Source organism: Lissotriton helveticus, chromosome 6 (assembly GCF_964261635.1).
Source record: "Lissotriton helveticus chromosome 6, aLisHel1.1, whole genome shotgun sequence".
Classification (NCBI taxonomy): Eukaryota; Metazoa; Chordata; class Amphibia; order Caudata; family Salamandridae; genus Lissotriton; species Lissotriton helveticus.
In genome coordinates, this window is record NC_136067.1 from 1,133,677,595 (window position 1) to 1,133,696,637 (window position 19,043).

The 19,043-nt window shown below is 41.6% G+C and overlaps 1 protein-coding gene across 2 annotated transcripts in view; it reads right to left on the bottom strand.

Moving 5' to 3' along the window:
* CNST (consortin, connexin sorting protein) overlaps window positions 1-19,043 on the bottom strand; it is a 357,608-nt gene that overhangs the window by 85,071 nt on the left and 253,494 nt on the right. For both annotated transcript variants that reach the window (XM_078648798.1, XM_078648797.1), the window contains exon 6: window positions 7,353-7,383. In XM_078648798.1, the coding sequence (XP_078504924.1) occupies window positions 7,353-7,383 (31 nt within the window). The remainder of the gene's footprint in view (window positions 1-7,352; window positions 7,384-19,043) is intronic.

Genomic DNA, 19,043 nt, shown 5'->3' on the forward strand with positions numbered 1-19,043 from the left:
TACAGGTTCAGACCAAATCGCCAGCTCTGTGTCTAAAAACTGGAACATTTCAGGTTCATCGTCTGTGGAGGCGTACACCGAAACAATTGTGCATCTTCCTGCCTCTGTTTCCCCTTCCACCATCACCCAGCGTCCCCATTGATCCTCTTTTTTCTTCAGAACTCCAACCCCCCCTCTTTTTGCTAAAATAGCCACCCCCCTTGTTTTGGTGCCTTGTTTCGAGTATGCAAGATGATCTGCTTACAATGTCATTACACTTCAAGAATTTGGAAATCACTGATTAAAATTCCTTAATTTAGTCTATCTAGCTTTATTACTCCTTTGGCAGGATAGACTTTAGCAGAAAACACTTGCCACTCCTCACGCATGTTGAATGGAAGGACATTAAGATTTTTTTGGGTTCTGACCAATGAAGACCAATATAGACAATATCAAAAACCCAAGTGTTTGGCATGATCTGTTCACCTGCTTGCATGTGAAATGAACCAAGCACTCACAGGAATCACATCGTCTGCAAAGGCAGAAACAAGTCAAGCACGCTTACCTCATGTTTATTGTTTTCAATTGCCATCCTTGCACATCAGCCCTTAGCTGAATTTTTTTCATCTTTGAGAAGTTATTTGCAGTCCTGGGTCAGGGTGGCTTTAAGTTCACAAACAATGGCAAAGGAGAAAGCTATATATAATATTACAAAATAAGCGTCTACATATTGTCCTGGAAATTGATGATGAAGTGACATCAATTGAAGACAAAGTGTTGTACAGTCAGATTATGCTATATGAAGGAATCTAAGAAGGACATAACGTTTCAAGAGAGGTTCCTGAAGACCAGTCAATGAAATCACTATTAAACAATGTAACAGGGCCCCATTTAAGGAACAGTAGAGCAAAGATCCATAGGGGGAAACTGTGCACATTCTGTTGGACTATTCAGGCTTCCTTTTACTAGTGAGAAATCAGACGCAAAGTTGTTGATACTCTAACAGAGACTTTCAAACAATAATTATTCATCTATCAGCAAGCTGAAATACAGAAAGGCCCATTATGGGAAGATCAACATAGCAGTGTAAACAGATTACAATATTTGCAAGTCCTCGGGTAGTTTGAGAAATTAATCATCATGGAGCTGCAATGGCTACCAAGGGAGCCAATATATAAATACTGACTTTAACGTTTATATATTTGCATAACAAGATGCCTAACTAAATGCACGAATCAGCAAGCTTGGAGGGATTGGCTTACAAAGTAATTGCGATCCAGAGTCATCAGCAAATATTTACATTCACGTGGTTTTACTTAAAGGGAACAATGTTTGCTTTGTGTGGCCCAAAGCTATGGGAATGTCCCTCATAAGAAGTTCTTGAAATGCACCACTGGTTTTAAGAGACATAAAAAAAAGTTAACTAAGGAAGTCGTACTTAAAATCTCAGGAAGAGGTAGCCATCAAATTGGTAAAAATTTAAGGGCAGTTTTAAACACTGTGAGGCTTTGTGAATAAGACTACAGAACAGTCCTTCGGTAAAGTGATGTAAGAGAAGTCACAGCTGTGCTGTAAAATATGCTCACAAGACAGTATACATAGCAGGTGGAGAAAATGGTATGAGATGCAATTTGAACTATCGAAAAGAAATGACTTTCGTTTCAGATAGACGTTAAAAAGGAATATACTGTCTACATCTAGATTAGACCAACCCCAAGAAGCAACCCAGTGCATTAAAGGTCTAACTTGGAACAAAAGAAAGAAAAAAGATGCTTGTACTATTCAGCATTAAAAGAATGCCATTTATTACTGGATAAAGTTAAGAGAAATGGAGAAAGACCAATTGCACTGTACAGGGTTCAGTTCTGGCTATCCCAATACTAGAAAAACATGGATAAACATGAGTGGTTGAGAAATCTAACTGAAACAAACACAAAAGGTTAACACGCCTAATAGGTGCAAGTGTTAAAAAAGGACAACAAGGAAGGATTCTGCTGCATAATGTTAAAGTAATAATTGCTCTCAATATAAAAATACAAACAGCACCCATTCTTAAACAGAAGAGGCCAGGGTGTCATCCTACTATCTTTTCGAAAATCAGCATGAATAGTCACTATTATGTACTCTGCAAGTGTCTCACTGGCTGCTCTTTTTCTGACCACGTGTTGTACTCCAAGTAATCATTACTCTGAGACTGGCTGCTTGACAGTGGAACATATTTCGGCATACATAATACTAAACCTAGGAAACAACTATTTAGATGGGGAACATTTATTAAAAAAACAAAAATGTAGCGCTGCTCTCTTGATAACAACCTATAACTTAATGACCCCCTGGAAATCTAAAATGGTGGCAATGTATTTTTAAGGTGTATAACAACTAGGTATTAAAATATAAAACATAACTAATGTTACTCTGTTCACCCTTACATTCTGTTGCTAATAGTTATGTAACCTAATCATTGAGACAGCCTCTCATATGTACTTTCTCTCCGGTCTATAAAGCCACATAGCAGAAATTGGATAGTACATACAGGACTCCTCCAAGAAAGAAAAACTTAACAAGTACATATTTATCACAGATGATTAAAGGGTAATGTATAAAAGTCAATAGATATTCCTTTTTCTGGCACCCCGACAAAAGGCAGCAAGCATTGACAAAGCCAATACATCTGGCTTTAATTTACCAATAAATGTAAACACAGCCGTTCACAAATTCTGTTTGCATGTATTGTATGCACAAATGTTGTTTATCACATTAAAGCCTCTCCTACTGGCTTTGCCAATGTTGGGAAAAAGTAGCACAAAATACTACTTTTGTGCTACTCTATTGAGTAGAGTGCATATACGAGCAAAATAACTGCACATGACAAATGGCATAGCTGAGTTTATTTTTCAGATTAGAAAAATCCCTCCCACATTCCAAGGAAGCAAATCCTCGAAGGTGGAATGATACATTGCTAGCTGATAGCATGAGGTGAAAGAGTAATACTTCTATGGGCAGAGTCAAGTCAAAGTCCACTCTACGCAAAGTTTAAAGAATTACAACAAACATTTCATTCAGGCCATTCATGCTATCAAGCCAAACCTAAATAGGCCATTATTACAAAAAGATTTGAATATTTACACACTAATATTTCGTTTGTGTTGTGACTCATATTCATACTTACTTTGGCGGTGGGGGGGGGGGGCGGTCATTTACACTAAGTGGGAATTCTATTTTTGCACTAAGAGAAAAGTACTGCATTCCATGCCTATTAGTACCAAACCACAAGCATAAACTGGTGCTGATTTTACAACAATAATTGTGGAAAAAGTCAGAAACAATGCTGGCACATTTCTCTTTAAATCTGAGGTAATGTCATGATAACTAGTTGTAGTAATAGTATTACCGAACTGTGGTGTAACAGAAAAACATCCGACAAACTGTATATGACCCGATTAGTAGTGTGGTGAGCATTTCTCCCAAATAGCAATGTAGCACAGCTCCACTGTATATTAAGAGCAGAATGTAATCCTGAAACGGATTCCACGGGTTCGCCAAAAACGTGTTGCACACCACTAAGGGCCTTAGAACAACGTCCCTGATATCAGTATTTCACTCCTAGGCACCTTTAGGACCCTAAGTGAGCATTAAGGGATAGTAAGGAGCTTGGAGTGTTCACAAAAGGGTAGCATTAAGGAGTATTAAGAGACTTTTTGGGTTCAGGAAATGGTAGCATTAAGGGTAGATAATCTGCTTTTAACCTCATCGATGCTGGTGACGGAACCACTCCGTCACCAGCCACGGACGCGCTGTGCTGGTGACGGAGTGGTTCCGTCACGGCCCGGCCGGCGCGCCTACGAGTCGCTGATTTCGCGCCTGCGCGGTACGTTCTATTAAGCGGACGGGGGCGTGACGGAACCACTCTGTCACAAGCACAGCGCGCCCGAGGCTCGTGACGGAGTGGTTCCGTCACGAGCATGACGGCGCCGCGCGCCCCCCCCTAGCGATGCGGCGGAATTACGGCCGCAGCCAAGGGGTTAACGATTCAGGAAGGGTATTGTTAAGTAGTAGCAAAGGCTTTTTAGGGTTCATGGAATGATAGAATTCAGAGGTAGGAAAGGGTTTTAAGGCTCGGTGAAGGGTAGTGTTAGAGGGCAGCAGCCGCGGTCGGTAGGGGAGTACCTGCCGGGGCGGTGACGCACTGCATCCCCAAATGCAATGCAGTGCGCGCAACGAAATTAGTTTGACTTATTTAAATGTTTACTTACCTGCAAACCTCCATTATCCATACATTACTAACCCACACCCTGCCCCTCCCCCTCCCCACGTCACCGCCCCGGCAGGTACTCCCCTACCGACCGCAGCTGGAGGGCAGTAAGGAATTTTGGGGTTTTCAGGGATGGGTAGCATTAATGGGTAGTAAAGTTTTTTTAGGATTCAGGGTTGGTATTGTTAAGGCGTAGTATAATTTTTAGAGTTCAGGAAAAGGTAGAATTAAGGGGAAGTAAGGGTGTTCTAGGGTTTAAAGATGGAGCTTATTAAGGGGTAGCAAGCGTTTTTTACGGTTTAGGGAAGAGTAGCTGTAAGAATTAGGAGCTTTTGGGGTTCAGGTACAGTAGCGTTAACTGGTAATAATGGATTATAACTGTGCTGGGAAGGCTAGTGCTAAGAGATAGTCAGGTTTTTTTAGGATCAGGGTTGGGTAGCGTTAAGGGGTAGTATGACTTTTAGGGCTTAGAGAAGACTAACATTAAGAGGCAGCAATGGGTTTTAAGCCTCAGGGAAGGGTAAAGGTGCCGTTAAGGTTCTCTGGGAGGGTTAACTTTAAGGGATAGTTAGGGGTTCATAAGGATCAGAGAATGTTCGTAGTTGTAAATGGTTTTTAGGGTTCCTGGAAGGGTAGTGTTGAGTTGCAGATAGGCCCTCTATGGATCAGGGAAGATTAGCGGTAAGTAGTAGTAAGCGTTTTTAGGGTTCACTGAATGGTAGCATGAATGGATGGCAAGGAGTTTGCAGGGTTCAGGGATGGGTAGCATTAAAGGGTTATAAGGCTTTACGTTCATGGAAAGGTAGCGTTAAGGTGGGGTTGGGGTAGTTAGGATTAAGGGAAGGGTAGCTGCTTAGGAAAGTAAGGGTATTTTAGGGTTCAGGGATGGGTAGCATTAACAGTAAAGGCAGGTTTGTAAGGTTCAGGTAAAGGTAGTATCAAGGGCTAGTAAGCGCTTTTCAGGGAGTTCAGGGAAGGGTAGTCTTAAGCAGTGCTAACAGTTTTTAGGATTCAACGATGGGTGGGGTTTATGGGAAGAAAGGGGTTTTAGGATTCACAAAGGGTGCCGTTAAGGGTTAGAAAGGAGTTTTTAAGGTTTGGGGAATGTTAGATTTAAGGGGCAGTAAGCAGTTTTCAAGGTTTGAAGTAATCTAATATGATAGCACTGCATTCTCTTAAAAATTAAAAAATCAATTGAAATTAATTATCAAATTAACTTTTCGGAACTGGGAAAATAGTCTCCCCACCCCATAAATCTTAAAAGTAGGAATAAGAAAGAAAAAACGCCATCCTCTCAAAGGGTGCCATGTTAAGGTATCTCTGAAGTTGAAGATGGAATGGGAAAAGGAGAAGTGTCTGGGACTACAACACGGCAACACATTCTTTCCGACTATCATCCTCACACCCCTGCTGCTGTCTGAGAAGAACAAACACAATAATTATCAAATGATCTAAAAGACATATCACTGCAGTGTAACATGTTTGACCTAAAGGTCACTCTCTATTGTAACACAAGAACTAGATTTGATAAAGAGCTCTGGTAACTTGATAAACAAATTATTACAGCTCTTGTGAAGTTTTTAACACTTTTTTGTGGAAGCAAATACATTCTGCCAAATTAAAATGTACTCCAGTCCAACACTAGGGCGAACACAAAGTAGTTTTCTATTTTTGTCAAGAAAGCTTTTTTTAGGGTGATAACACAAGGAAAGTGGCAATTGTGGTATCAAGCTAGACCTAAAAAGGCTTTCTCCACTTTAATGGGAAGGTGAACACATTCTGCCAGATACCCTAAAGAGGTTTATATGACAATTGGGTTAGCCCTACCAATACCAATTGGACCGGGGCAAAATTTCAAAGAAGCAAGGAAATTGGTCACATGTGAGAAACAATAGTTGTCTCACTTAGCCAGTAAGCTTATAAATCGGTCACTGGTCTGGTAAAGACTACCAAAGTATTATTTATTGATCTTTTGCAAAGCAAATCCCCAAACTAATAACCTGGGTTCTAAAGAGCAGTGTATTTTGGGCCTCTGCAGGACATAGGAAGTAGTGAAACGTGATTTCTGATTCGTTTGTGGGCTATCGGCCAGCTAGCACTTCAAGTGTTTAGCCTCAGGTATAGATTATCACCTTCTCCTTACAGAAAGTGGAAACAAATTCCACTATGGACAAACCATATCTACGACTGTCCAGTGTGGTGGGGACTGGACGAGTCCGAGCAAAAGCAAATTAGACACATCTAACAAGGGACACCCCTAAGAAATTTCAGAGGATGGGACGAGTCCTCACGGGTGGCACCACAAAGGATTATCTCGAATATAGATTGCCTATGAGATTGATAAGTTGCAGCCATGCATTTGTATAAAGAATTTGTGGAAGAGAGACGGTTCCTATTGCTATAGGGACCTTAAGTATATGAATGCTTTGTCACTTTGTATTAGTTGATGAATCTTTATAGAGTTATGTATGTACATTTTATTTATTTTCTTGAAAAATGTGGTCTTGTGTATTGTGAAAAGATATTTGTTGAGTTATTATTATATGTAGATAAACTGCTCTTTAGACCCCAGGTTATGAGTTTGGGGATACACTTTGTAAAAGATTAATAAATAATACTTTGGTAGTCTTTACCAGACCAGTGACTGATTAGTAAGCTTCCTGGCTAAGTGAGACAACTATTGAATCCCACATGTGACCAATTTCTCTGTTTCTTTTAGATACCCTGAAGAAGCCATACTGATTAGTAATACCCGGTCTCAAATACCATATATCAAACACTAAAAGAGGTGAGCTGAGAAGGAAATGCATAAACATAAGAGGCCTGTAATATAAAAATAAACATCAATTCAACTACAATGTAAGCAATAATTCTGCTAGTTTTGAAAAAACTTTGTTGGATTATTATTAGGATGCATGACAGTTGTCTCCATAACAATCACAAGAAAGAACAAAAGGCATGAAAATGTAGGCGCGTCTCAACAAATCGTCCTCCCACTCCCATCTATCCAGAAACCCTGTATGCCCAATATGCAGTTCCCAGTTTACTTCTAACCTGGGTTTGGAACTTTGTTGGATTGCTGATAATGCACATACAGTAATCTTGAGACAAAAAAGGATACACTCTTCCTCCTGAAAATAGGTCTCAGCTATCTGTAAAGAGAAAATAAATCAAGAAGTCAATACTAAACAGTAGCACTTTAACATGTCGTTCTGTGCCAGCCTCAGGTGCAAACATGGAGTGATTGCCAAAACAAGATTAGGACCACCATGGCTGGTGCCATGCACAACAACGTGTTTAAGCATGAGTTGATCCTGTTATCAAAACAACAGAGAAAATGAAAACAGAAGTGGTATTGTGTTCCTACAAGGGGGGGGGGGGCAGGAGATGGCCAGGGATCAAACAACGGATCACACCAATGTGTGGATGGGCAGGAGAAGTGGTTCCTCCTTTCCGAAAAAGCCCCTCACACACCCAGCCAGCTAGGTGTCTTGCTTCATCATCGGGTCTGCTCCTTATATGGTCGGCGCTGCAATACCCGATCAGGTGCCCGTGAAAGGGCCTTCTTGGCGGGGATCTTTATTCCTGACGCCGTTGGGTGTAGTGCGTGTGAGGGCCCTAAAATATGTGTATGGTGTAGGTGAAGGTAATGTGTAGGGATGTGAAAGTAAAACAGGGAATAGTGGTCCACTCAGAACAATGTTAATGAGTTGGGGTCACTACCCTGATTAAAACCAGAAAAAAGGCGCACACTCCCACTCTAAGGTATGTGAGATAATGTGCTGGTGAAATAGGTCAACATGTTTCTTGCCTGTTATCTATTAATGGCAATTCTTCAGGACCAGAATTGGTTCTACCACCATTTTTGGTAAAGGTCACAAATACAGTGAAGTGTTGAAACGACCACCTTTACAGCACCCTAAAAAGTGGTACCTGTAGATTTAGACCAAAATTGCAATAAAAACAATATGACAATATTACTATATTATCTCAAAGACAAAGCAATGTGTTGGGTGCACCATTAAACATCAATGGTGCCTCACACGCATGCAGAACACTGACATGCATCAACTGTGATCCGAGTCTATTAAAAACCATATAAGGCAGCAGATAAAATGGCACAGCACACGTCAGGGTCTAAAAATAGACGGTCGTTGGGTTGATGAACTCACCCCGATCAGGTCAAAGGTTAATCGCATCGTGTACTGGTAGAAGGAGACACTAAAGTGTAGTGTCCTAATAAAATGAAAAAACAATAAGTCTGATACTGGACAGGACATTTTGTGATGGTGCAGGGGACGGCCTAGCCCGATGTCTGCATGTGCACTACTAATCGCAACACTGGTTGTTGTAGTTGGTGGAGCTGCCGGCGGACACGTGGGGGGTTGCTCAACACCATTAACTTACCTGCCACATCAGTACTTCTACTTGGAGCCTCGCCCCTAACACCCTCACATAACCTCGTCAAGACTATGCCGGGGGGCACCCATTGTTGAATCCCGTCTCTGGCACTGCCTATTGAGCACTAATTCTGGGACTTGTTGTCTCAACATTGTTTTTTAATTTTATTAGGACACTACAATTTAGTGTCTTCTTCTACCAGTACACAATGCCGTTAACCTTTGACCAGATCGGGGTGAGTCCATCAACCCAACTACCTTCTATTTTTAGACCCTGACGTGTGCTGTGTCATATTATCTGCTGCCTTTTATGATTTCTAATAGACTCAGATCACAGTTGATGCATGTCACAGTGTTCTGCAAGCGTGTGAGGCACCATGGATGTTTAATAGTGCATCCAACACATTGCTTTGTCTTTGAGATGATATAGTAATAATGTCATATTGTTTTTATTGCAGGTTTGGTCTATATCTACAGGTACCACTTTTTAGGATGCTGTAAAGGTGGTCGTTTCTACACTTCACTGTATTTGTGACCATTACCAAAAAGTGTAGGTAGATCGAATTCTGGTCCTGAAGAATTGCCATTAATAGATAACAGGCAAGAAACATGTTGACCTATTTCACCAGCACATTATCTCACATACCTTAGAGTGGGAGTGGGCGCCTTTTTTCTGGTTTTCATCAGGGTAGTGACCACAACTCATTAAAATTGTTCTGAGTGGACCACTATCCCCTGCTTTACTTTCACATCCCTACACATTACCTTCACCTACACCATACGTATATTTAAGGGCCCTCACACGCACTACACCCAACGGCGTCAGGAATAAAGATGTCCACCAAGAAGGCCCCTTCATGGGCGCCTGATCGGTATTGCAGAGCCGACCCGATAAGGACCAGACCCGATGATGAAGCAAGACTCCTAGCTGGCTGGGTGTGTGAGGGTCTTTTTCCGAAAGGAGGAACCACTTCTCCTGCCCATCCACACATTGGTGTGATCAGTTGTTAAATCCCTGACCCTCTCCTGCACCCCCCTTGTAGGAACAGCTTACCACTTCTGTTTTCATTGTTGTTTGGGCATGTATGCTGGACCTAAGTAACATAGGATTTGAAAGCCCTCAGTTCCCCTTCTTGAATGAGATCAATATTACATAGTCTACATTTTCAAAGGACAACGAAGATATAGGTTTATGAATAATTAGTGAAGACATAATAATGAAGTGTACATTGACATAACTATATCAAAATTATCACTTTCTGCAGTAGATTAACCATAAATCCTTGGAAAAATCACACATTTACCATGAAAGAGAGAGAGAGAGCTATTCACTGAAAAAAACAAAGGTTTAGGGATGTGATAGCTCAGATTTAACCCATACAAAACCAGAGTCAAGTCAAGTCAAAAAACTTTATTCGGTTGTGCGAATTGACAACCATAAAAGCATATGCACTACAATTAAAAAGAACACATTTATACAATAGAAATAAAATACAGTTGTAATGTCAGCAAGGAGAAGACAAATATGCAACAAACGTTCAAAGTATTTTGCGAAGTCATTTATAAAAAAGAGGTAATAGCAATTCATATCTTATTTTTATCCTTCCATACTATTTCTAAATTTTACTGCCAATTTTAAAAAACTACATATATACAAGGTGTAATCACAACTTAGTAGCTGTAAAAAGTGCAGTGCAGGACGATATTGTTTAAAATTTAGTTTTTTCAAACAGGGTTTTAAATATAGATTCCTCGGTACAGCATAAAAGGGACAAAAAAAAAGAAAGTGTGCCAGGTCTTGCGGAGACATATCGTCGCAGCCGCAAGCCGGCAACACTTGTCCACGATGAGATCCCCTTGGAACAGCCAGCAAAAAATGAAACAGGTTAAACCTGAACCTGATCAGTAAAAAACGGTCATAACTGGGCAATTGCCAGGATAAATAGGGTTCCATGAGCAAGGTGCTTTTTACTAGTACATGATTACGAACACTTTCTTTTTTTAGCTCACGTGATTCCCTATCTTGGATTCTGAAATCGATAAAAGCTTTCTTGACCGTTATAACATCCTGTTTAGTGATCGATTCAGGGAATAAAAAGAGTTCAGGGCGACCTAAATCATCAAAGCACTTATAAAGATACTTTAACCAGGGAACCTTCATCCTGTTGTCCCATGTGAGTGATTCTCTTAAAATAAGCTGGGTGAGTGGAATGTTATCATTTAACCAACAGTTCATCCAGCATAACATGGGATTAACAGCAATCTTGTCACTTACGAAGGAAACCCCCAGTTCCTCGTGCACAGAGAAGTTGGCCGTACCCCTGGGAACCCTTAATACTAATTTCCAAAAATTATTTTCAACAGTCTGTAGGGGATCCGGAGGAACATAACCCCAAATTTCACTGCCGTAGCACGCTGTGGAAACACTTTTTGCTTGGTAGAGCTGGAGTAAGGCGGCAACTGGACTATTACCCACTTTCCTAGAAAAGTCCATTATTGCCGCGTTTACCCTAGTGACCTCTCCCTTCTTTTTTTCAATCACGGGTCCCCAATTTAGTTGACTGTCAAAGAGGACCCCGAGATAGGAAAATGTATGTGTGGTAGGAATACGTACTCCATTTACATTTAGGCAGTTTACTTTTTTATTTCCCTGTCCGACCTTCATTAAGTAAGATTTGGAGTTATTAATACTTAACTCTCTTGAGGTCATAAAAGAATGGAAGGAGTCTAGTAAGATTTGAAGTCCATTTGCTGTTCTTGATAGGAGAACTGCGTCGTCCGCATATAAAAGGACTGGCAGCCCCCTACGACCAATATACGGATAATCCGTATTGGTGCTTAAAAGATGCTCTTCCAGATCATTTATATATAAATTAAAAAGGAATGGGGCCAGGATGCAGCCTTGTCGGACACCACGATGCACCCCAAAGTCTTTGGTCACATTTAGGTCTTGGGTGAATCTGACATTTGCATTGGTGTCCGAATGCATATCAACTAGCAAGTCGACTAGGTTTGGATCCACGCCCTTTTTTAACATAGCGTCCCAGAGCTTCCCCCGACTCACACAATCGAAAGCCGAGGAAAGATCCATGAACGCCATATGGATCGTTCCTCTTCGAGCCTTAGTATACTTCGCAATAATGAGGTATAAGTTTAAACATTGTGAAATCGTAGAATGTCCAGGCCTGAATCCATACTGGATTGAAGATATTATATTATTTTCTTCTGACCATCTGACCAATCTATTCAATATTACTCCTCCCACAACTTTAGCCACGGAGTTTATTAAAGATATTGGTCGATAGCAGGCAGGGCTACTACGATCTCCTTTCTTAAAAATAGGCACGATAGTGGATACCCCCCATGATTTTGGGCATCCACATAGCACAGCAGCATTAAGTACAGCTGTAAGGACCGGTGCCCAGAGTGTTATACAAGATTTAAAAAGATCAGGGGGGAGACCGTCAGGTCCTGGGGCCTTGTTGTTTGATAGGCCTTCTATGCCCTTTATTACCTCATCAATTGTGAAGAACAAGGATTTTTCTCTGATTTCTTTTGGACTACATTGTACCTGGGAACCGTTACCTTTAAAAATGGAACTGAAGTGGTTAATCCAAACTTCTTCTGGGATATTGGTGCCCGTACCTGAAATACTGGGGTGATCAAATAAGGGCTTATTAATGATCTCCCAGAACTTTGAGCTATTTTTTAAAATCTCTGGATCTAGCAAGGACTCCCAAACGCTTTTCTTGACAGCACGTTTGCGAGTGGCAAGAGACTTCTTGTACTCAGCCCGCAACACCCTAATGGTTGATGGATCTCTTGGTTTTGTTTTTAATGCTTTCTTAAGCTCGCGACTGGCCTTCGAACAGTTGCTGTCAAACCATTTCGGGTTATTGGATGGGTTAGCTATCCTCTTAACAGGTAACGTTAAAAATGACTCCACCTTTTTAGCAATCTCATTAAAAGCCGTCAAAATTTGTAATGGTGCTGAAGCAGTAGATGTGCATATTATCAGATCATGATGGCATACATTGTTAATAGAGGAATAAAATTGTTTACAGTCCACCATTGACCACTTTAAGCGTCGCTTACCATTAATACATATAGTAGTACCGCAATCCTCTCGAGGGTTATGTTTTTCGAGTAAATTCACACCCATAGTAATACATATAGGATTATGATCGCTGTAAATGCTTAAAATAATCGAAAAATCCTCAACAATATTAACAAATTCTGCCGATAATAGAATATGGTCTATATATGACCCTGTTGCGTGACCTTTAAAAGTAGGGGTTGAAAATACAGTTTGTTCCTCAACTATTGACATAGCAGTGAAAAAGTTATATTCATTCATTAAGTCATTTAAGCATGAACCCCTCCGCGAGTGATCAAAGTGAATTCCTTCCAGGTTGTTACATCCCAATTGACCAACAGGACTCAGGCTTGGGTTCCCACATAAATGAGTGTTGAAATCACCCGCTATTATCTTAAGTCGGGGAAGGGAATCATCTTTAGCCCTTAGGAATTCACGCAATGACTCAATATTGCAATCACCGGACTGACTCACTGCATTATAAAAATTGATCAGAACAAAACTTGTACTACCCCTCTTAAATTCGACAACCTGGATATTGTTATTGCCAGAGTGATGTTCAGTTTTAAGGCATATAAGTGACAGATTAACAAAAATTGCCAAACCCCCTTTAGCTCTACCACTAGGTGAAGGAACTGCCGATATTATAAAACTCTCATAACCGTCAATGTGTATATTTTTCCCCACTACCCAGGTTTCTTGGAGGCAAATAACGGGATAATCTTTAACAAAAGATAACCAATCTATATTAAACAATTTATCCTGCAATCCAGCTATGTTCCAGGATAGTAGCCCCTCCTTATATTTAATTGGTTCATATTGTTTTAAAGCCACATTTTCACGTACAATTTGAGTGATAGATGTTAAGCCTGTACTACAGCGTACCCGATCTATCCCAGGATTAGCCGAAGTACAAACCAGAGGAGAGGCTGGGTTTATATCAGTGGATAAACCTGGTATATCAGTTTGATTCATACCACCCAAACCCCCATCCTTACTACCTTGCGGTTCTAACACTAGAAGAATATCTCCTAAGTCTGTAGCTTCTGACAATCGGTCGTTGGGGAGGAGGTTAGAAGGTGTGTCAGGTAGTCATTCCACCCCATCCAATCCCCCCTCATCTGAGAAGATGCCGTACCTATTGGAGATAGGGATGTTAAAATGATTATTAAAATTGGTGGGGTAATATTGATCTGGAGGGGGTGGCCGTATTAGACGTTCCCTTCTATCCTGACTATAGCCCCAGTTGTTAGTTGGTACCTCGAAACCCCAGCCATTAGAAGTTGCTGGCCATATAGGCCTAGTAAAATTAGGAGTAGGCTTAGGATAGGTCATGCTCCGCTGTTTTTTGCCGAAAAATTCTAGGGTGAGAGGAATGATGGTACCTCTTCTGCGCTGCGGCGGCAAAATATTTGGCAGGATGTTTGGTAAAACTGCAGAATTGGCAAAATTTACAATAATGCAATCACCCTTGAATTTTTTGGGGTTTTGACCTATCCATGGGACCCTTCTGGCTGACTTAATGTCACCAGCTAGCTGTTGTTTCCCCCACGGGGCCAACTGCATGTTGCCTGATAACCAGTGCAGGGCCTTACTTGTTAATGCCGGGGGGGATTCTGATTGATCTGGGGCTAGTGGGGGGACATTAGCCAATACCAGCACTAATGGAGCCGCATCTTCCAGAAACTGTACAGTGACTTCTTCTGTACTCGGTGCAGGTATTACAGGCGGAGTTGGGGATAATGTATCTCCTGGCAATAAGTGATGCGTCACTATGATTGAGGACTGTTCCTGTAAATTTGCATGTATAATATTTGAACTAGTGCCTCCCTCAGATGGAGGAAAAAAAGCCTCTTTTACGGGTAGAACTAGGCTGGTAACTGTGTCTGATATATTAGACACAGCTTCTGCTAACTTTTTTTGATCTGCACCTAATTTCTTTATATCTGCAGTTAGCTTGTCCAGTTTGGTCACTACTGGTTTAATTAAGATTTTAAGTTTAGTGTCAATTAGATCAGCTAACCTTGATAATAACTCCTCATCCACGTTATACTTCTCGAGTTCTTCTACTTTCCCCCTGCTTTTATCCCTACTTCTCACGGGTGACGCAACCCTCTTCTTCCCTAAATGAACTCCACCACGGTGTACTTGAGTTTTTCTACATTTTCTGATGGCACGTGGCGCATGATCTTGAACTGGGGGATCGATTTCATTATTTGGCAGCTCACTCTCCTGCACAATTTGATCCTGATCTTGATCAGTGTCAACTACCTGACATTCCAAGTCATTAACCCGAGCTATGTCTTGTCCCTGTGTTGTAAGAGTACTCAGGTTTGAAATACCATGTTCTAAAGTATCAGAGTCTAAAACTGCACTTCCCTCAACCTGGGAAGGTATATCAATCCAGGGTGAGTCAGGTGAAGGACTTAGGGGAGATAAGTTAGGGGACAGGCTAAGACCTAAGGATTCGCGCCTCTCATTGTTAATCTTTGAGACTACTTGTATCATATAGTTTTCTATAGAGTTACCTCCCACCGTTAAATTCTTTTTGGGCATTCTTCTTAAACTAGTAGTAATAACCAATTAACAACAATGTTATAATAAATGACGGTATATCCAAAATATAAAACAAGTATGAATAGTCTTACTGCAAACCAAACAAATCGAGGACAGTAAGGGCAGAGTAACGTGTCCAGTCCAGTCTCGGCCTGTCTCGGACTGTCTAAGACTGTCCGCCCTTTGTCCGGGCTTCGTCCGGCGTCCCGCACACGCGTCCCGCTATGCGACTGAGGGACGTTTTTATAGGAGGAGCAGGGGCGGGAAGAGACTCCAGGTGCGCTGCGTTGATCCTGCGCGGAACCCTGGGTCTCGCAGTCCCGGCCCCTGTTGAAATCGCCTCACACTCTCCTCGGCGAAGATAGACGGTCAAAAGCTCTACTCCACCACTTCTGCTGGCAAACAAGCAAGGTTTCAGGGACAAAGTCACGAACTCAGCACACAGCTGCGAGCGGCACCCGCGAAGCGGGGGCCGCGAGCTGTTATGAAGGCACAGGTCAGGCTAGGCAAACGGGGAGGAGCAGGGGCGGGAAGAGACTCCAGGTGCGCTGCGTTGATCCTGCGCGGAACCCTGGGTCTCGCAGTCCCGGCCCCTGTTGAAATCGCCTCACACTCTCCTCGGCGAAGATAGACGGTCAAAAGCTCTACTCCACCACTTCTGCTGGCAAACAAGCAAGGTTTCAGGGACAAAGTCACGAACTCAGCACACAGCTGCGAGCGGCACCCGCGAAGCGGGGGCCGCGAGCTGTTATGAAGGCACAGGTCAGGCTAGGCAAACGGGGAGGAGCAGGGGCGGGAAGAGACTCCAGGTGCGCTGCGTTGATCCTGCGCGGAACCCTGGGTCTCGCAGTCCCGGCCCCTGTTGAAATCGCCTCACACTCTCCTCGGCGAAGATAGACGGTCAAAAGCTCTACTCCACCACTTCTGCTGGCAAACAAGCAAGGTTTCAGGGACAAAGTCACGAACTCAGCACACAGCTGCGAGCGGCAGAGGAAATCATCAGTTAGAGTTAGCTGAGCTAACTATAGCTCACGTCCCTGCAAAGCACTGCTGATGATCTTACAGATTACATCACTCATGAGACATTGTCAGTGACATCACTGATTACATCATAAGCTTGAAACACCAATCTGCTGTTCTCTCTCTATTGTGGATGCAATTTGTTTTACAGTTAACAGCGTATGGTGGGTGAAGTGGTAAACTGAGTTATAATAAGCATTTTACCAAATATAGATTTGGATGTGTTTTCCTATGTAAGTACATGTGGGCCCTCATATTGTAGCTTTGCCAGAATATACACGTACCTGTATAAAATGGTTACTCCTTTTTCAATGTACAAAACAGTATTCTACCCAAGCTGGCCTTCAACCGGTCAACTCATGTGGTAGGTGCCTCATCCGAAGCACAGTTTAAATAATTTCAATGAAGACAACCCACGTGGGAATGGGGCTAAAAAACTTTAAACAACTTTAAGCTTTCAGTAAATAGATGGGAGCCTTACAATTCCTACGTGTAAAGGGATAACAATCAACCTTTGATGCCGGTTTTTTTTAATGCATACACGTAGCTAGCAAATGAGGCTACTGAATAATAATTACAATTAATTAAAAACCACAAATAACAAAAATCAATACATTTCGTGTGGCGCACACTTTAAGTTAATGTGACAAAAGACGTAAGAGGGGCTCCTTATAAATGACTAAACAGTACCTATTTCATGAACAACTGCAGAATAGAAGCTTGACTACGTTTTATCGGCTTGCAGCCTTAACTTTAAATATCAAATAGGTCTCTAGTGCAAACCTCTTACCCTGCTCAGCTATCTTACAGACCACCAACAGAGTGGCAGTCATTCTGCTGGCTTTAAAGCTCTAACTGGCGGTCCTCATTTCTTCAAGATATACTATCAACAACATATTTAATTTCTTCATCACTTTTCTAAAATTCTGAAGTCCGGTAAATCACCCAGGTTTCTCCATTTCATATGATGTGCCCTGGCTGCAGGCTCATCCCTGTGGTTACTTAGAAATAGAGATGCAGGTGCTGGGAATTTTTTCCGGTCTCTGGCCAGGACAGCATGATGTCGAGTCCTGGAGACAACAGTCTTTTTGATATTTGAGGATAACAGAGACTTAAACAAGGCTGTTGGAAAAATGGACTTTATATCGGCAGACAAAGGGAAATCTCGGGTGTGAGACAGGACCCAGGCTGATAGCTGGTTTAGCACACAAATGTGTAGATCCTAATGCCAAAGACAGTTGGGAGGCCCACCACCATAAAATGCTGTGTAAATAGGAGAGATTTGGTCAGCTAGGTTTAATGAATGAGATGACCAAGATAGTTAAGAAGTGTCAAAGCAAAATTCCAGGAGAAGGCAGAAATAACGTACCAGTAAAGTTGCTCCAGATTTATCTTGTAATAGCACATATTAATCAAGCTTAGTTTCAATATCAAACTTGAGTTGCAACAATTAGCACATTTTGCTGCCAAAATCTGACAGGGCAATTAGTCTTGTGTGTTTTCTAGCTTAATCTATTTCATATGAGTCCTAGTTTTGTTTTTAAGTAACGTTTTATGAACTACACCTAACTAATTAAGAGTACTAGAATTATTTCACTCTGCCAGTAATCTGTAGTAGATAAACTCAGTTTCATTTTAGCATGTTTGAGCTCAGCCTGAACAGACCCAGTTTGTTCTCATCTGCTAAGGTCGGCACGGCACTCTTACTGGTCCCCTGAATTTAGTATCTGTTTTAAATTGGAGACGTGTGGCAAGCTCATCAAAGGGAAAGATAGCTGGTGGTAGTTTAATAAGAAGTGCTCAAAATGCAAGCAATATTATCAAAGAGGGAGTGCTCTCATCTTGGATAATACTGCTATTGTAAATCACATCTGTCTGATTTGCTATGTGTATCAAACAAAAATTGGAATACAGAAAAAAATTTAAAAAAATTATATATATATATATATAATCACAACCATCCATCCAACTCCGAAGAGAAAGCGGCACGTACACATGGTCGGTAGGAATAGGGCAGAGTTATTGTTTTCAGGTCCCTCACGACCCCACAATAGCAGAGAGACGCGTAAAGAGAGAGAGAGCTATTCACTGAAAAAAACAAAGGTTTAGGGATGTGATAGCTCAGATTTAACCCATACAAAACCAGAGGAAATCATCAGTTAGAGTTAGCTGAGCTAACTATAGCTCACGTCCCTGCAAAGCACTGCTGATGATCTTACAGATTACATCACTCATGAGACATGGTCAGTGACATCACTGATTACATCATTGATGATGTCACCCAGTGATGTGTGTTTTCTAAAAGCAACTGAGTGTTACACGTATATACTAAGGTAAGTGGCTGTGGAAGTGTCTTTATGGGTGAGCCAGTGGGTGTGTAAGTGATGCATAGAAGAGCGAGTGCGTATTTGAAAGACTGTATACATGAGTGAGGGTGAGAGTTTTGTATAGGTGAGTGAGTGGGTAAATCAGTGAAAGTAAGAGTGAGTAGCTGTGTGAGTATTTGTAAGGGGGAGTAAATTTGTATATCCGAATTAAGGTTATTTGAATTGAATTGTATGGGTGAGTGAGTGTGTGTGTGTGTGTGTGTAAGTAGCTGTAATGGTGAATGAGTGGGGTCATGGGTGAGTGAATGTGTGTGAGTGGCTGTATGAGTGAATGTGAGAGAGGTTGTATTGGGACAGTTTGAACTTGTCTCAGTGACTATATACGTGAGTGAGTATATGTGTTAGTATATGTA